We start from the raw sequence: 22,369 nt of genomic DNA on the forward strand, positions 1-22,369 counted from the left end.
TTCTGTCTTAATTAAAATTTTGATTTGAAATTTCTTACTTTTTTAAAAATTATCAGATTCAACAAAATGAAACAATTTCTTTTATTCAATTAAAAGATACTTGAAGATGCTTGAAAACCTTAAATAAATAAGCAAAGCTCTATTGGTTTAGTGAAATTAATGTAGACTTAACGGATCGATCGACTGTTTTGTAATATCCTTTTTATGTTTCTTTTGTAATTTTTTATTTTTTTTTAATTCAGTCTATCGTATCGCTCAGTGCAAGTGATTCAAAGAAAAGGCGCTAAGTCTACACCAACTAATAACTTAAAGCTAGTTACGCCTGTGGCTGTTGCGCGATTATCATCGGACAAAGAGCGCTGGTAACATGGATAACTCGATACAAAGAATGGTGGTTTTAAAACAGAAGAGGAATATTAGAGCATAAAACAATAAATCCTTCCATGCGAACGAACAGTGAATGGGGGGTCATTACCCCACACATGCCGCCGATAGCTGAAATTAAGTGAGTCATAACACGTCGATCACCTAAGAGATGGTAAATTTAGATTTCAGACCCATTGCAATCGAATAAGTAGAGAAGGTCTTACAAATCATAACATCACATAAAGAACTTTTTTTACTCTTTTTTTTTATTTGAATTTATTGTAATAATGATGGTTTCAAAGCTCCAAAAAACTTATTTTTACACTGTTGAATTATCAATACGCCTTTCAAAATCTTTATTCAGTATGTTTTCAAAACGAAACAACATTGTAGTGCAATTCCAGTGGCAAAAACCGCAGGAATAGATTACCCAAATTTCGATTTATACACCCGTGGCGCCACCTGTTAACGAAACGCTCCGACTTTCAACTAATTTATTAAACAGCCAGCAATGGGCAACAACACATGTGACTTTCAAAAGAATCCCAAAAACAATGGTAGTGACTATTCGCAAAAATTTCGGCCCGCACTGCTGCTGCGTTTACTACGCTTCCGAAAACATAGTTGCTGTTTTATCAATTCAATGATTACTTGGTAGGAAAAATTCAAACGCTAACGAAGCTTGCAAATTTGGACTAGCTTCGTCGTCTCACGTCCAGATTACTGAACCAAAGTCGCCCCTAAATATTTATAGGTTAGATACAATCGCGACAGCCTCAACAAGCAAACAACGAAAACCCCGTGTCAAACTTACATTTCATCCGAGTCCATCTCGCCGAAAAATCACCCGCGCCACCTCGGCCACAAACGAAACCGCCGGGAAAAACAAAAGAACGCGCAAAAAACAAAAACCGACCGCGGACTTTTCAGTGTTCGCCTGTCAGCTGAAAGCCGCCATCATGGCGGGTCGCGCGTCGAGACGAAAAATAATCAATATACGTATACGATAGCGAAAGTTTGGGTCGCCCAGGCAACCCCTCGGCTTTATCCCTTACGCCACGCGTCGGGACGCAAGGGTTTTGGCTTGGGGGAGCGTTTTTTTTTTGACAGGCATTGCGCGCAAGACGACCGTAATCCCTGCGTTGTCAATTCCAGGGGAAAAGGCCCCTTGCTCAGAGGAAATGATTCAACTGAATACTACTCGAAAAGAACCGTATTTTTGAGGTTAGTTAAGTTCTATTGCTACACATTTACTTTGGTAAAATTGAGCCGCACCATGGATATGTCTTTCCCTTCTTCTGCTGCGTGTTTACATTACATTACATTTCACTCAGATGTTCGTGCTTCTGCTTTAAAAGGAGAAGGTTAAATTCTTTTGCATCATAATTTGAGTCTTCATCAAATGATACAGAAAACAGCTGTATAAAATAATTAAAAAATAAAATAAATAAATATATACTATTTACAAATCTTCTGGATTCTTCCTGCGTTGGTTGTTTATAAATTGCTGACGTTGCGCCAATCATACTGTTGACTTCTTCAGAGCTTAACCGATTTATAAATAACCGACACAGCAGGAATCGAGAAGATTTATAAACAGTAAAAATAAATAAAAACAGGCGATTTAGTAAACATTTGAGAAAAGGTTTTTATAGTAACGAAAAAGTTTGAAAAAATTTTGATTTCGCCGGTGAATCCGCAGAAGAATTTATAAATCAGCCCAACGTCTATTTTGATCATCCTATTTTCCTAACGCGATTTTGTTCATGGGTAATACTGACCTTATCCTCTGCTTCCTCAGCTCTTCCCTCTGCTTCCAAAACCCGTTGCTCCAATTCGGAAAGCTGAAACAAAAATAATATTTAAAAGGCATTTTTATTTTTGTTTTTTAAAATTATTTTGTCCGTGTTTGAAACCCGAGAAGGAATACAGGTAACCAATTCCTTGGCTTATGTTATGACTTGTTTATAGCGTCATTTTTAAAAAGCAAATAAAAATAAACCAGTAACAATTTCCCTATTCGCCGAAATCACACGCATCGCCATCTATCGAGTCGTTGGCTAATCGAAGCTTCGTGACGCAAGGACCAGGTGGCGCCACGAGTTACGTCGATACTTTAACAAAAAAGGTTAGTCGGAGTTGTCGGCGGCGGGAGGAACTTTATCCACCGCAGGATGGAACATGTCTAGTCTCGCAGATATAGCCTTATGATGTTTGAGTAGCTGTAACAACATTCTAGTCAAGGATCTAGGGGAATTAGGCGTACGCGATGCAGAGATTTTGAGAAATCTGTGACGGGAAGGGATTACAGAAGAGGAGAGGGCGTAAGTTTATAATATATTAACGGAGTGAAAAGGCGTGGAAATTTATCAACACGAAATTAGCAGTTTTTGCGTGGCGTATTCTCGCTTAATATTTTAACGTCGATAAACAACGATGACAAGCGTTTTAATTATTGCGGGAAGGGAGGGGACGGGCCTCCATTCGGCTTGATTAATTAATATAAACACTGCGGAGCCGACACCACGCGGCCGTGTTCCCAAGTACCATTTGCTTGTTTTTGGGGAGTTACATGACAGCTGTGTTGCCAACTCTTACGAAAAAGAGTTTGGAACATGTTGCCTTTAGAAAGAAGTGTTAAGAGTTTGGGTTCACAATGTCCCGCAGTTTAGACACCAGTGGGATGAGGTCACAGACCGGAACCATTGATAAATCCAGATTTCAAATCTCATTTTAAACTAAGAAAAACAATGGATCGACTCAAACTGCCAAAGGTAATAATACCACGAATAATAGTAATTAACCTGAAATAACCTGAAAAAGGAAATCTAAATTGAAACAATACCCTCGCCAGATCTCACGTGACAACATAGCGATCGTTTCCAAGCGCTATTTTAGCCCTGTTGATTGGATCCCGACTGCACCTGTGTCGCCCTTTATTGATGTCCCACTTGACATCCCGCACTACACACACTGTTCCATTAAATTTTATTAAAGGGTGCGAACGTACGTATCCCTATGTCAGAACTAAATTGGAATCCAACAAGTATTAGGTTGAGTTTCCAACAACCTGCTTGAAACGCATGGATGAATGGATTCTTGAGGAAAACCTCAATAATAGATTCCCGAGTTTCAAGAGAATTGGATCGTCGCGTATAGGACACTAAATTTTTATCCACTCAATGGTCAAAACGGAACACGGCAAATTCTAAAACACCCGGTGGATGCGATTCAATTTTATTAAGCTTATTTCCTTTGTCAAGTCTGTCGTTTTTATGGCCAAATTCCGTCGGGTCAACGAAAATCCCCAGGCAATGCGTCGCCAGGAATATATACTGCAAGCCATTCCGCTTGATACATCGTTTTTGAGAGAGATGTATTTCGAGATCGTCCACCTCTAAACGTAAACAATGGTCCCCTGGGGTAAGTTTTGGCTGATTCGGATAACGAATAATCCCAACCGTTTTATTGCCATATAATAGATTTAAATGTATGGAATAATGGATAAGATGGTATAAAAGAGATGACAAAGTTATGCAACTTTTTTTAAATTTTACTTTTCCGGCCTTCAAGGTATTATGAAGAATTCGCATTATCTCTAACAAACCTCCACCCTGCTGTTTTTCACAACTTGAACGGTTACGATTGTCACTTTTTTAAACACCCAACTGCAATAAATTTGAACGTCTATAAGTGTATATTCAGTTGCAGCAAAACGGTCTCTTTCTCGACTTGACACTACAACATAACCATGGAAGTTTCATATTAAATTTATTTAAAAAAAACCCGCGGCGTGCAGAATCTTGCCAAGATTCAACCACGTGTTGCATGTATTCCCTTTCGTAAGCCAAGCGATGCTCTTGATTTTCACGTCACGTTTGGGGACCTAAGCTATCCCCTCCCCCGGGAGCCTCGCCGCTATCTCTCCTAACCTCGACCGCTTTTCACGACAACGATAAAACATTGTCGGAGCTGTGGAAATAAAAATTTCGGCTATAGCGGAACGTGTTAATTTTTTATCCGAAGCACGTGAATCCCGCACCTAATTTTGTAACGTAAACCCCGTTCAGTAAGGTCGATTTTGATTTATTACTGTTACCATGTAAAAGTAATAGCCTTGTAGTAACAAACTAAAATTATGTATCAAATTTTCCTTTCATTGCAAACACATTGATGAGTTTTACTGTTATTCTGCTAACTCATAAAATCTAGCTCACCTCTTACCATCAGTCGATGTAATTATACAAGTACGTTTACGTTTGCCTACACGATAATTAACGAATACAAATTTGCAATATGGCGGCAGCGCAATTAAGAAAATTTGGTCTGCCTTTGATGTTCAACACTATTGCTCCAGGGTATATGGCAGAGTAGACCGAATCACGTTACAGAGTTTGTATCAGGACTATGCTTGGTTAGAAATATGATCTTCGTACGCATATTATTTTATACAGGGAAGTGCTGTGTGAAAATGTCAACGGTTCTTTAAACTTGACAGGCGTTTAAATGTTATATAAATACTGGTCTGTTTAACGTTGACTATGTCATTTTACGTGTATTTGACATATTGCAGAAGCAATGATGTGTTGTCGAGTTATTTAACCTGTCGTGAAAGTTTATGAATGACGAGTTGAGAATATTGACATAGTGTTCCCCAACAAACCGATATTGCATACAACACGTATACGAGGGAATCCTACTCCAGCCCCCCTTCATCATCCTACCGACATTTGTATCAATTGACACGAGGTATATCACGCAATTCCCGAACGGATCGGTAGACGTGCCTGTTATTTATGACACTTCAGTGGAATATCGTCATAGGCACGCACGCAGAGGGCGGCCACCCCGCTCCCTCCCCCCAATCCAACCCCCCGGCGGTACGCGTCTTTGTATAGTAGCAGCGATCTCACCTTCCGCAACATGTCCTCCAGCGAGTCCATGTCGGAGCCTCCGTTGTTATTGTTGCTCGGCTGCACCATGTGTAGATAACCTCCGAAAGGGTTCGGGATCTTGCCGGCTCCTCTACTCGTAGAAGCTACTCGTGCACGTTACTTTATCATCGGTTCGTTTACATGGTGAAACACTCACTCACTCACTAGTAGTACTTGCTCCTTCACCTTACAATTTCGACCGGTGGGCAAATGGTGGTGTATTGTTGATTTAACTTTGGTCGTCACTAATTAAAAATAGTTAATCTCGCTACGGGCCAAGTCGAATATTTGAAAAATCAGTTGATATGCACGAAAAAGCAAATAGGCAATATCTATGGTAATAACCAAAGGATTAATTTATTAATTATTCGTACTACGATGGCACTTCCACAAATTGATATAAGCGCACTTTGTTTAAAGAGCCTTTCACCCCTACGGACATTTTCCGTTTGAGAGCGATTGATAAATTTGGCATTTGTTAGTTCTGATGAATGTAATCCTACTACTGCGAAAAAATGTACTATAAAAACTAACAAGAAGCTGTATTATTCAAGGTGTTAAAAAAATTGCTATTACTTTGCGAGGCTTTAAGAGGCATAGGTCCACGAGTGCATAGTTTTCAGTTTTCAAGCTTTGACGGGATATCTGTTAAATTATTCGATTACTTACAGACCGCAAAATAGTTTTGGTTTGTTGTTAAGTTTCGTCAGGTATTTTCAATGTGCTCCAGATAAGATCTTTCAAATTCCTCAAAATATCCAGAAACTCACCCGCACAATATCCCAATCTCCTGAATACTCTGCAATTGCTTTGAAATTTCTTGCCCTTGTACACTAAAATGCCCCAATATTAGAAAAACAAAAAATTAAAAACTCAGAGGCGCACATTTTTTGTTCAATGAATTGCTTATATCTTGTGCACTTCATTATCGTACACTCTATGTATACTAACCGGAGGACTGGTTAATACAAAGCTTCACCGGTCTTGTGCAACAAAACAATTTTTGCGCGAGACCCGCTTGGATAATTCTCCGAACATTATCCAGGGTACGATTTCAATTTCAGTTTTGCATAAATTTGAAATTAGATACGTCTATCGCGGTTGACATGACTGCGAATATTATTCGAACACGCATGAACGGATTTAATAATGAACGAAAAAACATCCACATTGGAGGTTTGCTTCAACGAACGCGCATTGTTCAGATATAAATGCATCACAGCCACGGAAAGGTCAGCGGTTATTTCAAATATATACATAGGTCCACAAAACACTACAGCATTTTTTAGATTATCATTTTCTCCTAGATTATTTTTTAGAAACTTCCAACAGCGTGAACACAGCCAAAAAAATGGTTAAACCAGAGATTTACTGAACGAAATCGGAATCGCAATCGTGAACTTAACTTCCCAGTTCTACTTGCCCAGTGTCAGGGCGAACGTCTGGTATAATAACGAAGGCATATCGCTCTCCATTAAGTCGAGCGAGACCCACTTGAAGGGGGCGTCATTTAATAAATTAAAAGAGAAAAAAGCGTTGGCCCAGTGACACCAGGGGGATGTTGCGAACGAACTGTCAACGTAAACAGGCGACGACGGCGAAGAATGTGGGTCGACGCGTTCAACATCGTTGCCAAGTTTACCAGTCCAACTTGAAATTTCACCTCAAAATGTGATTTTGTGAAGATTTTGTTAACGCGTTGAGTAGCAGAAATTACCACTCAAACAGGAGAGGAAAATTACGGTAAAATTTTATCTAATATGTCATTCATCCTTAAATTCAGAGAATTCTGAATAACGCACCGACTCTGACTTAGCTTTAAAAGAGTTTGAACAAAAAAGATCGCAACAAGATGAAGCGTAAGTTTGCCCTTTTGTCGAACAAGATTATGCAAAAGGTTAATAACAAATATGCCAGATCTGGGTATTTCTCGAGCGATCTGGCAACGCGGTCTTAATCAATATTTAGCATTAGGCGGAACGAACACCGCATCCGCATGTTGCCGTCAGGAGACTACTTATTTAAGTGCTTAATGTGATACTTCCAGATTCCTCCAGATACGTGGAACACATCCAACATTTCGCCGACGAACACGGGGGTTGACGAACGATATAGGGACGCGGCAATCCCGCCGTTCGCTTTATTGGCCCAATAAAAACGTCGCGTTTTTGGTATGTCACGTAGTTGTGTTGCAAAAGTAACTTAAAACAATGAAATACGATAAAACAAAGACATAACCACAATAATAATTTTTTTTTTGCGAGTATGTGATGAATGTATAATACCAAAAAAGAAAACGTCAAATTAAGAGAGATATTTTTGGTGTAGGTTGTTTTAGTATACTTGTCTAGGCGTTAGTTCAAAGTGGTTAGACAATATAATAAACGCAAAGTCCGCCTGGAGGAATAACAAGATTTTATAGTTGTTCTGAAGATTTGCCTTTAAAACAATTTGCATTTTGCGACATTTCTGCATTCAAGACCACTTTAATAAAAGTATTTTACTATAATATTTAATGACGCTTGTAATAAAATGATTGAAACAGCTAATAAAATAAAAAGTGCTTTTTTGATTAAGACCAATTCAGAATCCAATCTACTGCAAAGGTGTAAAATGTCGGGTGGTCAAATTTCTAATTTCAAAATTAAAGGTAGTGGTAATTTCAGGGAAAAAAGTGACAGATTTCGAAACAAATTTGAAATTCATCTCAAGATACTGTAAATCAAATAGGTGCGACATCATCATCCACTGCTAGGTTGGAATCTATCGTCACAGATTTAGAACATCAAAATGTAAATTCTAGTTCTTTTGAGAGCCTACTAGAAATTATGATAAAAAAAGTGTCCGAGGGTAATAAAAATATTAAGGTGAATCGACGTATCCGACTATGGGCTGCTTCCTGTAATATTAGTCACTTTGCATTAAAGAAGATGATAAACTCAGCAGGGATTGATGGATTCTATAAGATTACATCATAGCCTATATTTCTCAAAATAAATTACTATAAAAACAAAAAAGCAATAATTTCCATAAAATATATATATAAATAAAATATGATTTTGACAACATTGTAGTTGGTGAAGTAGGCATGTAAATAGAGAAACAACTTTATAGGTAATAGGTAAACTATATATCAGAATTGTGTTAATTTAAGTCGCTATGTTTTCCCTTGTTGAAATCGAAATGAACTCATATTTGAGGCAACTATGTTGTCATTAATATAAAAAATCACATCAATCAATACTCAATTAAAAGCTTCGGTTATAATATCGGATTTGGCATTAAGAGTGTACGCATTGTTTTTTAATTTTATTAGAGACAATTCTTTTTTTAATAATAACTTTTTTTTTCAAATTTTGTAAATATGGGCACAATTGGAAGCGCTTTAAAATTTAAACCACAAATATATATGTATAATGTCAGTAGTATTTCACAATCAGATTGGTAACATTGTACATAAAGTTATTATAAACCAATCCAATTTGAGCGAAAGCCTCTGAAATCACTTTTGTAGACATTATTATCACATAAAAATAAAGATGAGAATGTCATTAAGAAGTTGTTAAAGTCCCATACAACACGTTTTCAACGCTGCTAACAAATTAATTTATAAGTAATGCTGTTTTACAGCAAATAAACTTTCGAAATGATACTTATAAATTAATTTTATAGTATTGTGAAAGAACACAGAAATGTTATTTAGAATCATCCGAGACTTCACTCATAGTTCTATTAAAAAACTGTTATGTATAACATCTATCGAATGCAACGGTTTTATAAACTTGCGTCTTTTCGCTATATGAAATGTTGTTACATAGTAAGATATACGAAAATTTTCAGGCCGTTTCAGTTTTCTCATTCTTCGCTTGTTTTTCGGTCTTGGAGTCTCTGCATACTTATTGCCAGTGGGGTAGTGAAAGAGGGAGAAGAAAAAAACACTAGTAATGTTTATATAAACCACAACTCCTCCTCACTCGATAAATCAATGAGCAATCGAAGAGTGGAAGAGGGCGGCGATCAAACGTTTCCTGGCTCCGGGGCGGCGGTAAACATCATTAATAAAAGCAATTTTCCTGGGGGTTAGTCGTAGTCTCTCCCCTCTTCTTGATTTTATTTAAACCGCCCCGGCAGCACGGGGGAGAAAAAAGCGAACTTTGGCGGGCCCGCGAAAAACTTTTAAATTCAATATTCATGAAACCACCTGCAAACAAAAAAGGGTTACGCCGATGATTTATTTATGTTGGCCCGGCCAGGGGTAAAAGTTAAATTAAACCGGACTTCCAGATTTGAATATAAGGCATTTGTTATTTATCAACGGCCTTTTCGAGCTTCAACATTAAAATGATAACATTATGTTATGACAATACGTAATAGAATACATTTTTCGGTAAAAATAATAATTTTAATTTTATTTAAAAAAATTCTTCTGGTTGTTTGAATTCAGCACGTCCGACCTTATGGTCACACCATACACCAATGTATTTTTTAAAATTTAACTCTGTTGTAATGGTTAAATAATTCTTTATAGCATTTTGGCTTTTATCAGTTCGACTGGAATCACATTTGACGCCGTTATACAGAGATATACAGTTTCAAAGACAACGCATTGGAAAAACTGACTTTATTGTGGAAAAGCTTTAAATGAACACCTAGATATCGAAGATATTCTTCAGGACGCGCTGCTGTCATTTTATCGGAGATAGTGTCGAATTAATGCACAATGTAATGCTGTAGCACATATGTTTTATTTATTTGTTTTATTAAGAAATTAACTACACAAGAACCGACATAATTTTCAACTAACCCGATAACATTGTTTTACTGTAAGTGAAAGGCATAACTTTATTTTCTTTAGAGCTGTTTCCATAATAGTTTTCTCCTTAATTATACTTAAAGTACTAACCATCGATACCTGCAACTTTTCGTGGTGTTTCCAACATACCATATTCAATTTCAATTAGAGAAGTCTGATAACTGAAATTGCACATGTATTAAGAATTTCTTTTGCACTTGTTCCACCTGGTTTTGGTATACTGCATAATAGTTTATTGTTAACTGTATCAGAAGAATCAACGTTCTGCTTTTTCCTTGTTATTGATATAGAGAAGTATTTTTCAATCTTTCCAGGACCACTCATATACTCTGCTTATGTTATTTTAATGTAAAAGTACGTCCTGATCGTTTCTTATTTAGACTAAGTGATCCAAGTGATCCAACAAATCGCAAAAAACGCATTCGTTGCCTTATTGATGACATCGACTGAATGAAATCATTTTGGTTCGAGGAGGCTACACTGAATTTCTGGCTCGACTTTCGTTGTGATGTTTATTAGCTTTGAAGCAGCGTATCTCTAGAGATACCCGTGATTAAAAAAAAAAAAAACAGAAAAGATCATGCTCGAATGTGATTCCAGTTGACAACGGCTGGCATTGCCGTTGCATTCTATAGAGTTCACTCAACAATTTAAAAAGTATCAAACTAAAACAAGCGGTTCAAGAGGAAATCAACTTTGAAGTTGGAGCCGGTTTGTTTAGCTGGCGAGTGCATATGCGAATGCGGGTATTTTTTCGGAACGACTAACACCACAGAGAAAAAACATTTTAAAATCCAAAATTTGTAAAAAAAAAAAATTAATCGCCGAAGCTTCAACACCATCTTCGATATTTAAAATATTTAAATATAATCGTCAACTTTGACGGTATCGTTTGCACCCAGGGGCGTCGGCGGCGGCAACAGAAGCAGCATCCGTTGTCAAACGTTAATTAACCCCTTACAGTTCTCTTTTCATCTTGGGAAAAACGAAATCGACGGTTCCGAATTTAATTAACTCGCAGATAATTTGATCCGCAGCGAAAGGTGATCGTTGTCGAGTAAACGCCTGAAAGATTAGTTGGTTTAGTGGATAAACACCAGGGGGAGCCCGTGTCGAATTTTAATCACACACCTTCGCGTGCCAGAAAGAACCCACGACTTGAAATTTTATTTTAGGGAGTGGAATTTATTAAAAAATTCATTATAAAAAGTTTAAGAACGTATAAGTATGTTACGAAAATAATTTTTCAAGCGTGCAAACTCTTAAAGATTCTGGAAATACTCTAGATAATTTTTAGGTCAATGATGGCGTCAATATAATTTTTGAGGATGAACTTTAATGAAGAGACATTCGTAAGACTATTCTACTCTGAAAGTAAAGTATTCCGATTTTTAAATGGCCTCGCGCCATTTACGAGAATGATGTAGGTGTAACGCTTAACTTTTCCGTTACATTTGAAATTGTAACTGCTCATTCATTCATAAATATTTAATTTCCTTTGCTTAATTTTTATTTTTGTGCCCATTTACTTTACTCGGTAGCCCCGTATGGACACTTGATATTTATATTGTTTTAGATGCATATTTGTTCATTAGAAATGTTCTATTTATATGTACTTTTTCCGCCAGGCTCTTAGTTATGATAATTATCACAGTGATACAATAATTTTAATTGATATAAGAAAATTAAGACCCGGATTTAGATTTAGCATTCCCAGTGTAAAAGGGACTCTTTATCTTTGAACCTGTAAAAATATCAAACAAATTTAAAAATAATAGTTGTTTGGACTTGGCGCATGTTTTTGCACCATGTATTTCAAATATACAGTTTCTGACAACCTATTTCACATTGCATGTGACGTTGGCTGGTTTATATATATATTTCCAACTGAAATATTATATATTTCGAAATTTATTTCTCTATACTGTAGTAGTCTGTGTTCTGATTTTAATAAAAATAAGTAGATGCAAATGGAAAGACGCTTTGTGCCATTTTTTTCTAAAAAGCGATTTTTCCAGAACATTTGAAATTTAGATCTAGACATATTTCGGGAAAACATTGCCGTAAAAGGGCAGCATCCAAATTTATTGACAATTTGTAGGGGGCCGTGTTGGTTGTTGAATGCTGCACGGTCATGGTTTGGAGACGAGACCTTCTCAAAAAATTTTTCATAGTTGCATGATAAGCTTCTGTATTATCGGCATGGGCAGCACTTCTATATTCCTAGTAACTATATGGAAAACATTGCGGATGGTTTTTGGATATATTTTTTACCTGTTCTAAAATAAGTTGTCATCTCATAACAAAGCGGGTGCTTCTACGGGGAAGGAAAATGGGAGTTTTGATACTCCGCTGTACTAAAATATTTAATTAGCGAGAATAAACTACTTAAGAGTTGTTTCAAACTAGCATTTGCCAATACTCTTATTTCGTGACCCCTTTTTCGCGATGCAAAGTCTATAACAAACGAACTTATGAAATCTAAACTTAATAGATACGATTTGGGCAGTCGTGCAACGCAATTAATAGACCGTCGCGGAGAAGAGATATCCGTTTAATTAGTCATTGTTCTTGTACACGCCGGAATATTCGTTTTAAAGGGAGACACATCGACTAGATTTTTCACGCGCACTTGCCAGAAACTTTGTCGAATCCTTATCTAGAAAAATCGCAACGCGCTTAAAGGAGAAGATAAATGGCTTAGATATGAAAATTCGGCTGGGAAATGCGCCCGGGTCCGCTTAGACCTCGACGATCGTTCCTTTGACTTTTTTAAAAATCTTGAGGCCACTTATTGATGTGCAGACGAACAGTATTAAGAGATAGACGTTGAAAAAAATGAATTGGCGCGATTCTACCCAATCTCTTTCCACCACTTATTCGGCTTTGCCATAAGATCTACAGGAAAGTTTGTCATCCCCGTAATAAATTTCAAGCCTCCACTTTAAATTTTGCACCTTGGCACCTTGGTAGAGAAAAATGTATGCGAATTCAACCAACCTGCCAGTGAAGCCTCACGATCACCTCGAATTTTCGAGATTTTTCACCACTTTTTCTTTGTGCCTTTGTTTGTTTGCCCACAAATTACAGCCTTTGCATGTTCTTTCTGTTTAAAATGTGATTTAAGCGCTGATAATTTAACATTCGAAACAAAATCTCTACGATATCTCACAAATTTTACTTCAAATAGTCCATGACGTTCAAATTTCACTCAAGTACTTTCTAGGTGCTTTTATAAGTATGAAAGACAATGAATTCTACAGGGCGTCTTACAGTGCCTTTGCCTTTTAATTTAAGTATCAATTATTAGAAATTGTCTGTTGCCCAGATTCCTGTGTCAAAAATAATTAGTGAGATACAGCACATAATATCCAACTGGTTGAATGAACATTTTGAATGTTCAGTTTTTCATCTTTGGTTTATTTGGCAGCCAACAAACGCTTATATAAATTTATTTTACGTTGTAGAAGGAAGTCAGAATGTTCTACTTTCAAAGGCAATAATTATCAACTTTATTCAATCAACAAATTATTTTGCAAATTTGGCAATAAATACGAGTTATCATAATATATAATAAAATGAAAACCTCCAGGTCGTAAATTCCAATGCTTGACTTATTTTTCGAATATTTCGTTACACCTAGCAAAATTGTTCTGAATTTATCTATAGATTTAAAACAAGCAATATATAAAAAATATTTATAATAAAACTTAAGGATCCAATAGATTATTTTTCTAGATCAGGAGTATATTCTTTGAACTGTGAGGATTGTAGTGCAATTTATATCGGACAGTCTTGCTGGAAGATCTCCGTCGGGTGAAAAAGTACACAGATAGTGAGGTCATTGTCTTACACGAGTGCACAAATAGTAAAAATCTTCTGGGGAAATTAGAACTCAACAAACTCAAAAAGGGTCCTATTCTTGATTGCGTCAATGGCGTTTTTAATTTTGAGCCGACATTAATTTTATAACAAATATTTAACATTTTCAAGATTTCCCCAAAAGTCAACAAGGGCAACATTTTGCAAAAAAGCACCTATTTTTTATTAAAATTAGAAGTAAAAAAAAATAAATAAATGTAACGTATCAATACCTACTTAAGATCTATATTGTTAAAAAAAATATATAAAAAACCATTATTAATATTATTTCAGTAAAACGGCACTATATGTTCTATAAATTAAAATGGTAACGAAGAATGCGTTTGCCCCCAAACCTGACACCAACCTCACTTAAATAACCAATCGAAAACATTTTTTTGTTCTAAATCTGATTTTAATTAAAATATCATTATTTACCCATAAATTGTCAAGCAATTCCGTCATTCCATAATCAGTGGAAACGGTTAATGTTTTTTTATAACAAATCGCTACCGGAAAAATAAAGAAAATGAAGTAAAACAAAAACGAAAATGTCGTCAGACAAAAATGCTCCGTCTCCATGCAGGCTTTTGGTTAGATAATTCGCCACAAACTTTTAATTTCAAGAAGAAACAAATGACAAAAATTTAAAAATTCGCCGACCAAAAAAAAAAATTGGCAAAAGTTACCACCACCATTTCCACGACGGCTGATGAAAAGTCATTCCGCGAAATCCACTCTGGTCTCGCACCGAATCCAGAGGAAAAAAACACACACCCGGCCCGGCCGTATGAAAAATATTGCGGAAAAGTCCCGTACACAAAGCGAAATCGCGCTGAAAGGCGACCGGGATGCGGGAACTGAAAACCGAGAGAAAGCTGCGAGCTTAATGCCCGAAACGTCAGTAGTCGGGCAAACACCGACCTGAAAGCTGGCACGGTCTGTCGGAAAATGACATGCGCGTTTCACAAATCTAATCTATAACATCACATCATGTGCACTCATCATCCAATAAACAGGTAGGCTCTGGATCGGGCATCGTCTACTACTCGAATTTATCGGGGCGAATCGTGCAGATCCATTAGAACGTCGTTGGTCTGGAACGGATCGTTTTGTTGCCACTTTTTCTTTAAGTCGGTCGGTTTATTCTAACTAACCAAAACAACTGAGACAGACTGAAAATGTGCTGTCACATCTTTTTTTTTCAACAATGAACTCTATGAGTTATTAAAAAATACAACAACAATCTTTTACATAATTTTTTTAAGAGTTAAGTTTTTAGAACAAAGATAAATAATAACTTTTTATCCTGTCTCAGCTCTGGGTTTAAACTTAAGATGGGTAGTTGGGAGTTTATACTTGTTTATATTTATATATATTTTGTTGGTATTGGAAAATAAAACGAGCAAATAAAAAAAAAACAACAATTTGAAGGATGAAACTAACACATACGACTTAATTGCATTCAAACCGTCATTTGAACTGTTCGTGCGTTTATTTTAATTAGAAAAAAAAGAACGAAAATTGGGAAAAAGAAACAAGAAAATGGGAAAATCTGTAACTATTTGAAGAGACAAATTGGAAAATACGAGGTATTTATATTTTTCTGGAGGTATGAAACACAGTGTAGCTCATTCCTAAAATATAAATAACAATAAATTAAAGTGAACGAACCAAAACTAAAAACATTTCAAACCAAGATTTTCTTATAGAAATTTATAAAAACGAAAAAATTAACAAGAAAGCAATGTTAAGAGAGGAACTAATGAATACATAATAGTCCAAAGAAATAAATCAAGCTTAAGACATACATATACATAGTAGATTATGCAAGTGTAGCAAACGACATTTCACGAGTTAAATAATAAATATATATATAAAATATAATAAATAAATAAATAAATATATATATATATATATATATATATATATATATATATATATATATATATATATATATATATATATATATATATATATATATATATAAAATAAAAAATAATAAACAATACGATTACATTCGCTGACAAGACCGTCAGAATTGACAAACGTCAAAATTAAATATCTCCGAAAACATCCGATTGCTCCCAAACGCCTGCGGTAATATCTCGGAAATGTCCGAAGGGGCTCGGATCCGTGGGAAACGAAACTGACGTGGTAAAGTGACACTGTCCGCCCGCTAGATCGGTGTATAATTGACTATTTTACAGAAGGAATTAGAAAAAATTTATTACGCCTTTTGTGTCCAGCCTACGGGATACTTTAAATTTTCATCGTTTTGTAATTTTACTTTCCTTCTCCTGCATAGCTTTATAGGATATAACTGTGTGCTAAAATTAATTTTTTTTTTTTTGGAAATTGGTTTATTTACTCATTCCTTTAGCATGCGCATTCATCACCCCAAAAAACAAGTATATGCGGATAGGATGCCATCGCACCAAAATCGAACGGAAAAGGTAATCCATTAGAACGTCGCTGTCGTCCGGCCAAACGCGCTGTTTTATCGCTACTTTTTACTTCGATTCCGTTTTAATCATAAACACAAATATTTGCCGTTTGGGTGAGGGGATGGGAGGGGCCCCCGCTTTTTCCCGTAGCCTATTTTTATTTTCCACGTTTTCATTCGGAAACCATCAAACCACAAATTTACGAATTCTGAAAAATAGTAAAAAAATTGTTACTTTTTTTATTCATTTAAGAAAACGAGTAATAGTTTTTTTATAGATATGTTCGAGGTTTTACTCATAAAGCAATTCCAAATACTGTGCGCCACTACTGGATGTTACATATGATTTAATTTTGTTAATACGCAAAAATCATTAGTTCAAAGTTCTGTAAGTAACTTGTTAGACTTCAAATTGTTTCCATTTACACTTGTGTGTAGGATATTGTCAAAATTAAAACAAATCAATTTAAGAACTTTGCCTTGTTGCCAGAAACGCATAGTCTGATTATTGCAAAGTATGAGTTACTAACAGTGATATTTTCGCTATACATAAATTAAAAAGACTACTGTAGCCAAGAGGTTTTAGCGTAAAAAAAAACATCTAAAAACCTCAAAAAAACGAAATTTACCACGAGAGAAAGAACCGAAATCCTATTTAGAGATCCATCGCCCTTCTTCATTTATGAAGGACGACAACTTCGCTTGGTTAGGTACGCAACTTTAATAGTACTTCTTTTAAGACATCTAAATACGAAAAATCCGAATCTGGCTGCGGGGTTGATCCCCCCTTCAATACAAACAAAAGGAACAACAAAATTGTTTGCCATTAAACTGTCAAAACGATTGATGAATTTATCTCCCCCAGCCCACTCCTACTCCTCCTTAGCCACAGAAAGCATGAAGCCGCGTGGATGGAAATTAAATTTTATTTTCCAAAAGACGAAAAAAAGCAAATACCTAAATAGCAGCTTAAAAATGTTCGCGAAAACAAAACGGTGACCGATTTCGGAAACAGAACGTTGTTCCGTGATTAGCATACCGTTCAAAAGGGCGACGAGGGCGCCGCGAGCTGGCGAACTGCCGAATTAATTACTTGTTTATGGGAATTGAATGCCAAATTAGACTATGATACGACGCAGATCTCGAACAAAGAAAGAGAGGAAATAAAGCACATTGACGCATGTGTCACAGGTGAGAAGCTCGATAGAGATACACGGGGGGAAGAGGATTGTCAGAATTTGCGTGACGTCAAGCATCAAGGAAAACGGTGGAGTCAAAATTGCACCATTTTCATGTCTGTTAGAAAGAAGAAAGAAACACTGCTTATATGCCGTCGTTTCTACCCATTAGTGGGCCATCCTCAGGATCCAAATCTGTTATGTTTACCCATGTGCTATTTATCTCATTTTATTTCGAACACCAATTACGCTAGATATATTTCAATATACAGCGTTTCTAGGACTGAGGCTTTCACTGGGTAGAGATGTTTCTTTCTCATTCTTCATTTTTCTACATTATTATCAAGCTTCTTTCAGAGCTTATAAAACATTTTTTATTTCGATTGCTTTTGGTTAGTTCCGTATTTTCAACTTTTTACTATAAATTTCTAAAAAAATTCTTTGTAACTATTAAAATTCAATTCTCGATAGTCGATTGTCGTCGCTATTTTTATACAAAATACTTCTACGTTTATTACTATGTCTTATATAAAAGATGTACTTGAGGAAACTATTAGTAGAATACTCTAATGTTAATAAACTCAAAATAATATAGAACAGTAATGAAGCGTGATAATAAAATTGGTTTTCACGTCAATCACATTGCAAACGTTCAAAACCTCTATTATGGTTTTTTTTACGCAACTCATCAGTAGTGATTTTCCGAACCACAGTGCAGTAACAGATATTTTCAGAAAAAATCATTGGCATTAAAATCCTTTGTTTCCGGCGGTATTTTTTTATTTTCGGCGACAATTTTTTTATATTGCCATTAAAGAATAGAGCTAGATGACCATAAATTAATAGAACTAATTACCGTCCATCGTCGTAGTTCGTTCTGCTGCATAAAGAAAAATGAACCGTTTTATCGATTTCGCTTCTGGCGCGTCCACTATCAAAGCCTCATTAACGGTCTGATAGGTTAACATCATTTCGTCGTGTTTGCCGCACAGTCAGTGGCTCGGGGGTAGCGCTTAACCCTTTGAAAGGGAACATGTTCAATAATGTTAACAAACATTCGGGAAATCCTGACATATCAGGGAATTTGACAAGCAAACATTTCCACAAATACAATAAAATGACTCCGATCGTGTCAAATAAACTCGTGACTTACATACTTTAAAATTCAAAGGTTGGGAAATATCTCCGAAAACATCCGATTGTTCCAAACCCGTGCGGAAACATCCCGGAAATGTCCGAAGTGGCTCGGATCCGAAAACGGAAACGGAAACGAAACTGACGTGGCAAGTGACGCTTCCCGCGCACTAGATCGGTGTGTAATTAGGTATTTTACAGACGAGAGGGGAAAAATATATTTAATTGACCTTATTGGTCAATGAAAATGATCTATTAAAACAAAGATTATGGCATATAAGGTTAAGACTGAGACGCAACGATACTGAATCTAGTGAAAACTACTGCCGTTCGGATTATTAACCTGGGCTCTAGCATGGAGAAGCGTGCAAATGATCCAGAATACCTGCATTCGAATTAGTCGAATTAAGAAGTTCTGGCTTAATGCGACAGACCAAATCAAGCTCAGTTTCTTACATAAGTCTACCGTTAAAAACCGTAGACCACATTATCTTCCATTGCGATTGAAGGCGCAGTAGATCGAAGACCGTCATACCCAAGCATAGAATAGCCCGACAATAAAGTTCCCTCAGCTAAAAAAGTCCAAATATGTATAACCAGTTAAAGTATTAGGATATTACTATCTACATCCCAATACTACATAATAAGAACCATGAAATTGATCTAAGAACTCAAATATAATGCTGTTGTACCGTCAACGAAATATTAAACATTCACAATAAATAGGAAAACTAACCAAAACTAAAAATGTGAAACATTTCTGTAAATTCATTTTTTACTTACTTACTACAGTTCACAGACGACGTATAGTGCACTGAAAGAGTAGCTACAGTAGGAACAAATTTTGTATTTTAAAATACAAAATATGGCATCCTAAATAAAAAATTGATGGTGGTGGCCAGAAAAGTGAAACGTTGCATTGCAAATCTGAAAGCGAAAATTGTAATGAAAATGTGATTCTGGATTGGATTACCTCCTCAAATAACGCCAAAAAAAAGTAAAATCGAAGTCTGCAATTTTCTAAAATCTAAACGCTCCAAAATTAGAACCAACTAACGATCCAGGTCGTATCTGCTATAGTTTCCGAGATCTCAATGTCGGGCGTATAATTTCTGTCTCCATAAAGGGGACGTCAAGTTAATTTTCGAAAATTTCATCCCATAATGGCACAGGAGGATCGGTCCGACAAACATTTAAGGCACCTAGAGCTAGACAGGTGATTGTTTGTTAAACTCCGGCGTGTTCGATATCAAAAGCAACACCTATTTGTTATAATTCATTACATCCATCAGGAAATTATTTGGCGAACGTGTGTGTGTAGCAAACAATCCCGCCGATCAAACGCAATTAATTTAACCCAATATGGAACTCGCTTTCAGATTAAATTCCCAATAAACACGCGAGAACCCAATCTTGTAACTCACGAGGCGTCCTCTTCGAAAGTACGTGACGCCGCTGCTCTCAGGAAACGGCAGGAAATATTTTTTTTTTAAGAATCGCAGTTCCGGCAGAGAAAACGTAATTGGATTTATCCCGAAAATACAGTTACTGACCGCGCTGATTCGCCATTGTGTCACGTTTCTGAACGTTCCTTTTCGGAGTCTGTTTTGACTTGGCGCGAGACAGACTGCGTTGACTCGCTGCATTTAGATTTGAGCTTTTAAGAAACATTCCGTTAATTTCTAGGATAAATAGAATATTAAAAATTGGTTAGTTTTGGTTATCATGTGTCACAAAATGCCTGCTACAGAAGACATCTAAGGGGCTCCAAAAATCGTTATTTGTTATTTTGGAACCGGGCCATTAAAATTACTGCTGACAAAATTTTAATATTTAGGGGCTATTTATTTTGCCAACATTTTGTGTTATGGGTATATTTTTAATTTGGGGACAAAAGTGATTTTTTTACACAATTTGCTATAAAGAAAAAGAAACATTTATTTTTGTTTTTTTTTTTATTAATTTGATAAATTCTATTCTCAACACGTTTCGTCGAATAGTGTTTTAATTTTTGTATTTGGGCTAAAAAAAAAACAATTTTGTAATAATTTCATTAATTTTAAGATTCTGTTGTAATTTTCATTCCATTGTTAGGGTGCCTGAGCACCATCATCATTGTTGTTAATTATTTTTAATCATTAGCCGTTAGACCTTCAGTCTACTTTAAATTTAAATTAAATTAAATTCCCCCGTTACAAGTTACTGCTGTTGCCTTGTCTTATTTGGGGTTAAATCATCCCGAACCGACAGTTCGAAGGACGCTGGGAACATTGGTGTCAAGATCTCGGGGAACTGCCGTTCTACTCCGACATAACCTAGAAATTTGTTACCAAACCAGTCGAGCGACCAGGTTGACGGAACCAGTTGCCCCGTGCTGTGACATCTGCAGCCAGTCAAGCATCAGCAGTCAAACCTCAGACAAGTAACAGGGTACTTGTAAAGGAGTTGGGAATTAATTAAGCTGTAGAATCAATGCAGAATTAACTTTTAACTGTTTTATATTATCTTGTTTGCCTCCAATTTTTTTTTTGAAACAGTAGGAAGCCAGATTTGTCCCTTTCCTAACTTTTTTTCATTCCGTTGTATAAAAAAGGACTGGCGCCCGACAAAAAAAAAAGGAAAAGAAAAAGGACAAGGAAACAGATAACCTGAACCACGCCCTTCCCGCTATCAATCTGAGCAGCCCAAAGGCATCCCGTTTGGTAAAGTTCTGCACCCAATACCACGGGTTAAAGAATATTACTATAAGTACGAAAAGTGGTTTAGGAAATAATGAATAATGAATTATTTTGAACTTAAAAGAAATATAATTAAATTAGGTTATATTTAATTTAAATTTTCTATAAGAATGCCCTAGAAGTTGGGCAAATCTTTTTTGAAACACAGTGTGTTGCCAGGAAAGCCCTGTATAAATAAATATTATAATTAAATAACAATATAAAAAAACAAACAAAAACTTGTCTGTTTTTTGTGCTTAATCCGAGAAAAATCAAATATTTTTTTGTAAAAAATGTTGATCATTTAGTGAAGTTTGGTAACATTCTTAAGAAATACTGATCTTATCTTGTTAAGGTATATTACACAAGCGTCCTACATTTTCACAAGAGGATTTTGATAACAACCAACACTCGGTTTTCTAAAATATGACTCTGAAACTAGTCAACAGTTTTCGTTTATCAGAATGCAGCATTTGATTGTTAAAACAATGTTTAAATAATAGGATTTAATAACATCCTACCAAAATTAACTAAAAATTATTTTAGAACATAACATCTAAAGTCTGCACCTCGCTAAATGGAATAGATAATCCATTCAATGTAAAATGATGCAAAATCTTATACCCGACACTTTTTACTCCTCACAGTTGAGAAACGGAAAACGAGAATGCTTTTAGCAGCTAATGCGGCTAAACAAACATAACTGATAATAACTGATGTTCGTAATCCACGATACTCTGCATCGAACCAGACAAAAAAGGAGCAGATTAATCGACGTTCAAAAATATGGATATCCCATGGCCCTATCTAGTCTTTGCTTTGTCTTTCGATACGCGTTCTGTGGCCCGCTTATCGCGGCACCATTCGCAAAATGCCACGGGACCCTCTTCCCAATTAGGCTCTGGGATAAAGATAAAGAT

At 36.0% G+C, this 22,369-nt stretch overlaps 1 protein-coding gene across 9 annotated transcripts in view; it reads right to left on the minus strand.

Moving 5' to 3' along the window:
- Nucleotides 1-22,369, minus strand: part of LOC132705393 (uncharacterized protein CG43867) — a 146,114-nt gene that overhangs the window by 16,664 nt on the left and 107,081 nt on the right. For 6 of the 9 annotated variants that reach the window (XM_060675952.1, XM_060675956.1, XM_060675954.1 and 3 more), the window contains one exon: nt 2,148-2,210. In XM_060675952.1, coding sequence (XP_060531935.1) covers nt 2,148-2,210 — 63 coding nt within the window. Of the gene's footprint in view, nt 1-1,180; nt 1,331-2,147; nt 2,211-5,279; nt 5,546-14,663; nt 14,887-22,369 lie in introns of those variants that run through there. The other 3 variants (XM_060675960.1, XM_060675959.1, XM_060675961.1) reach the window with 3 other exon arrangements.

Source organism: Cylas formicarius, unplaced genomic scaffold (assembly GCF_029955315.1).
Source record: "Cylas formicarius isolate icCylForm1 unplaced genomic scaffold, icCylForm1.1 PGA_scaffold_7__23_contigs__length_41026272, whole genome shotgun sequence".
NCBI lineage: Eukaryota > Metazoa > Arthropoda > Insecta > Coleoptera > Brentidae > Cylas > Cylas formicarius.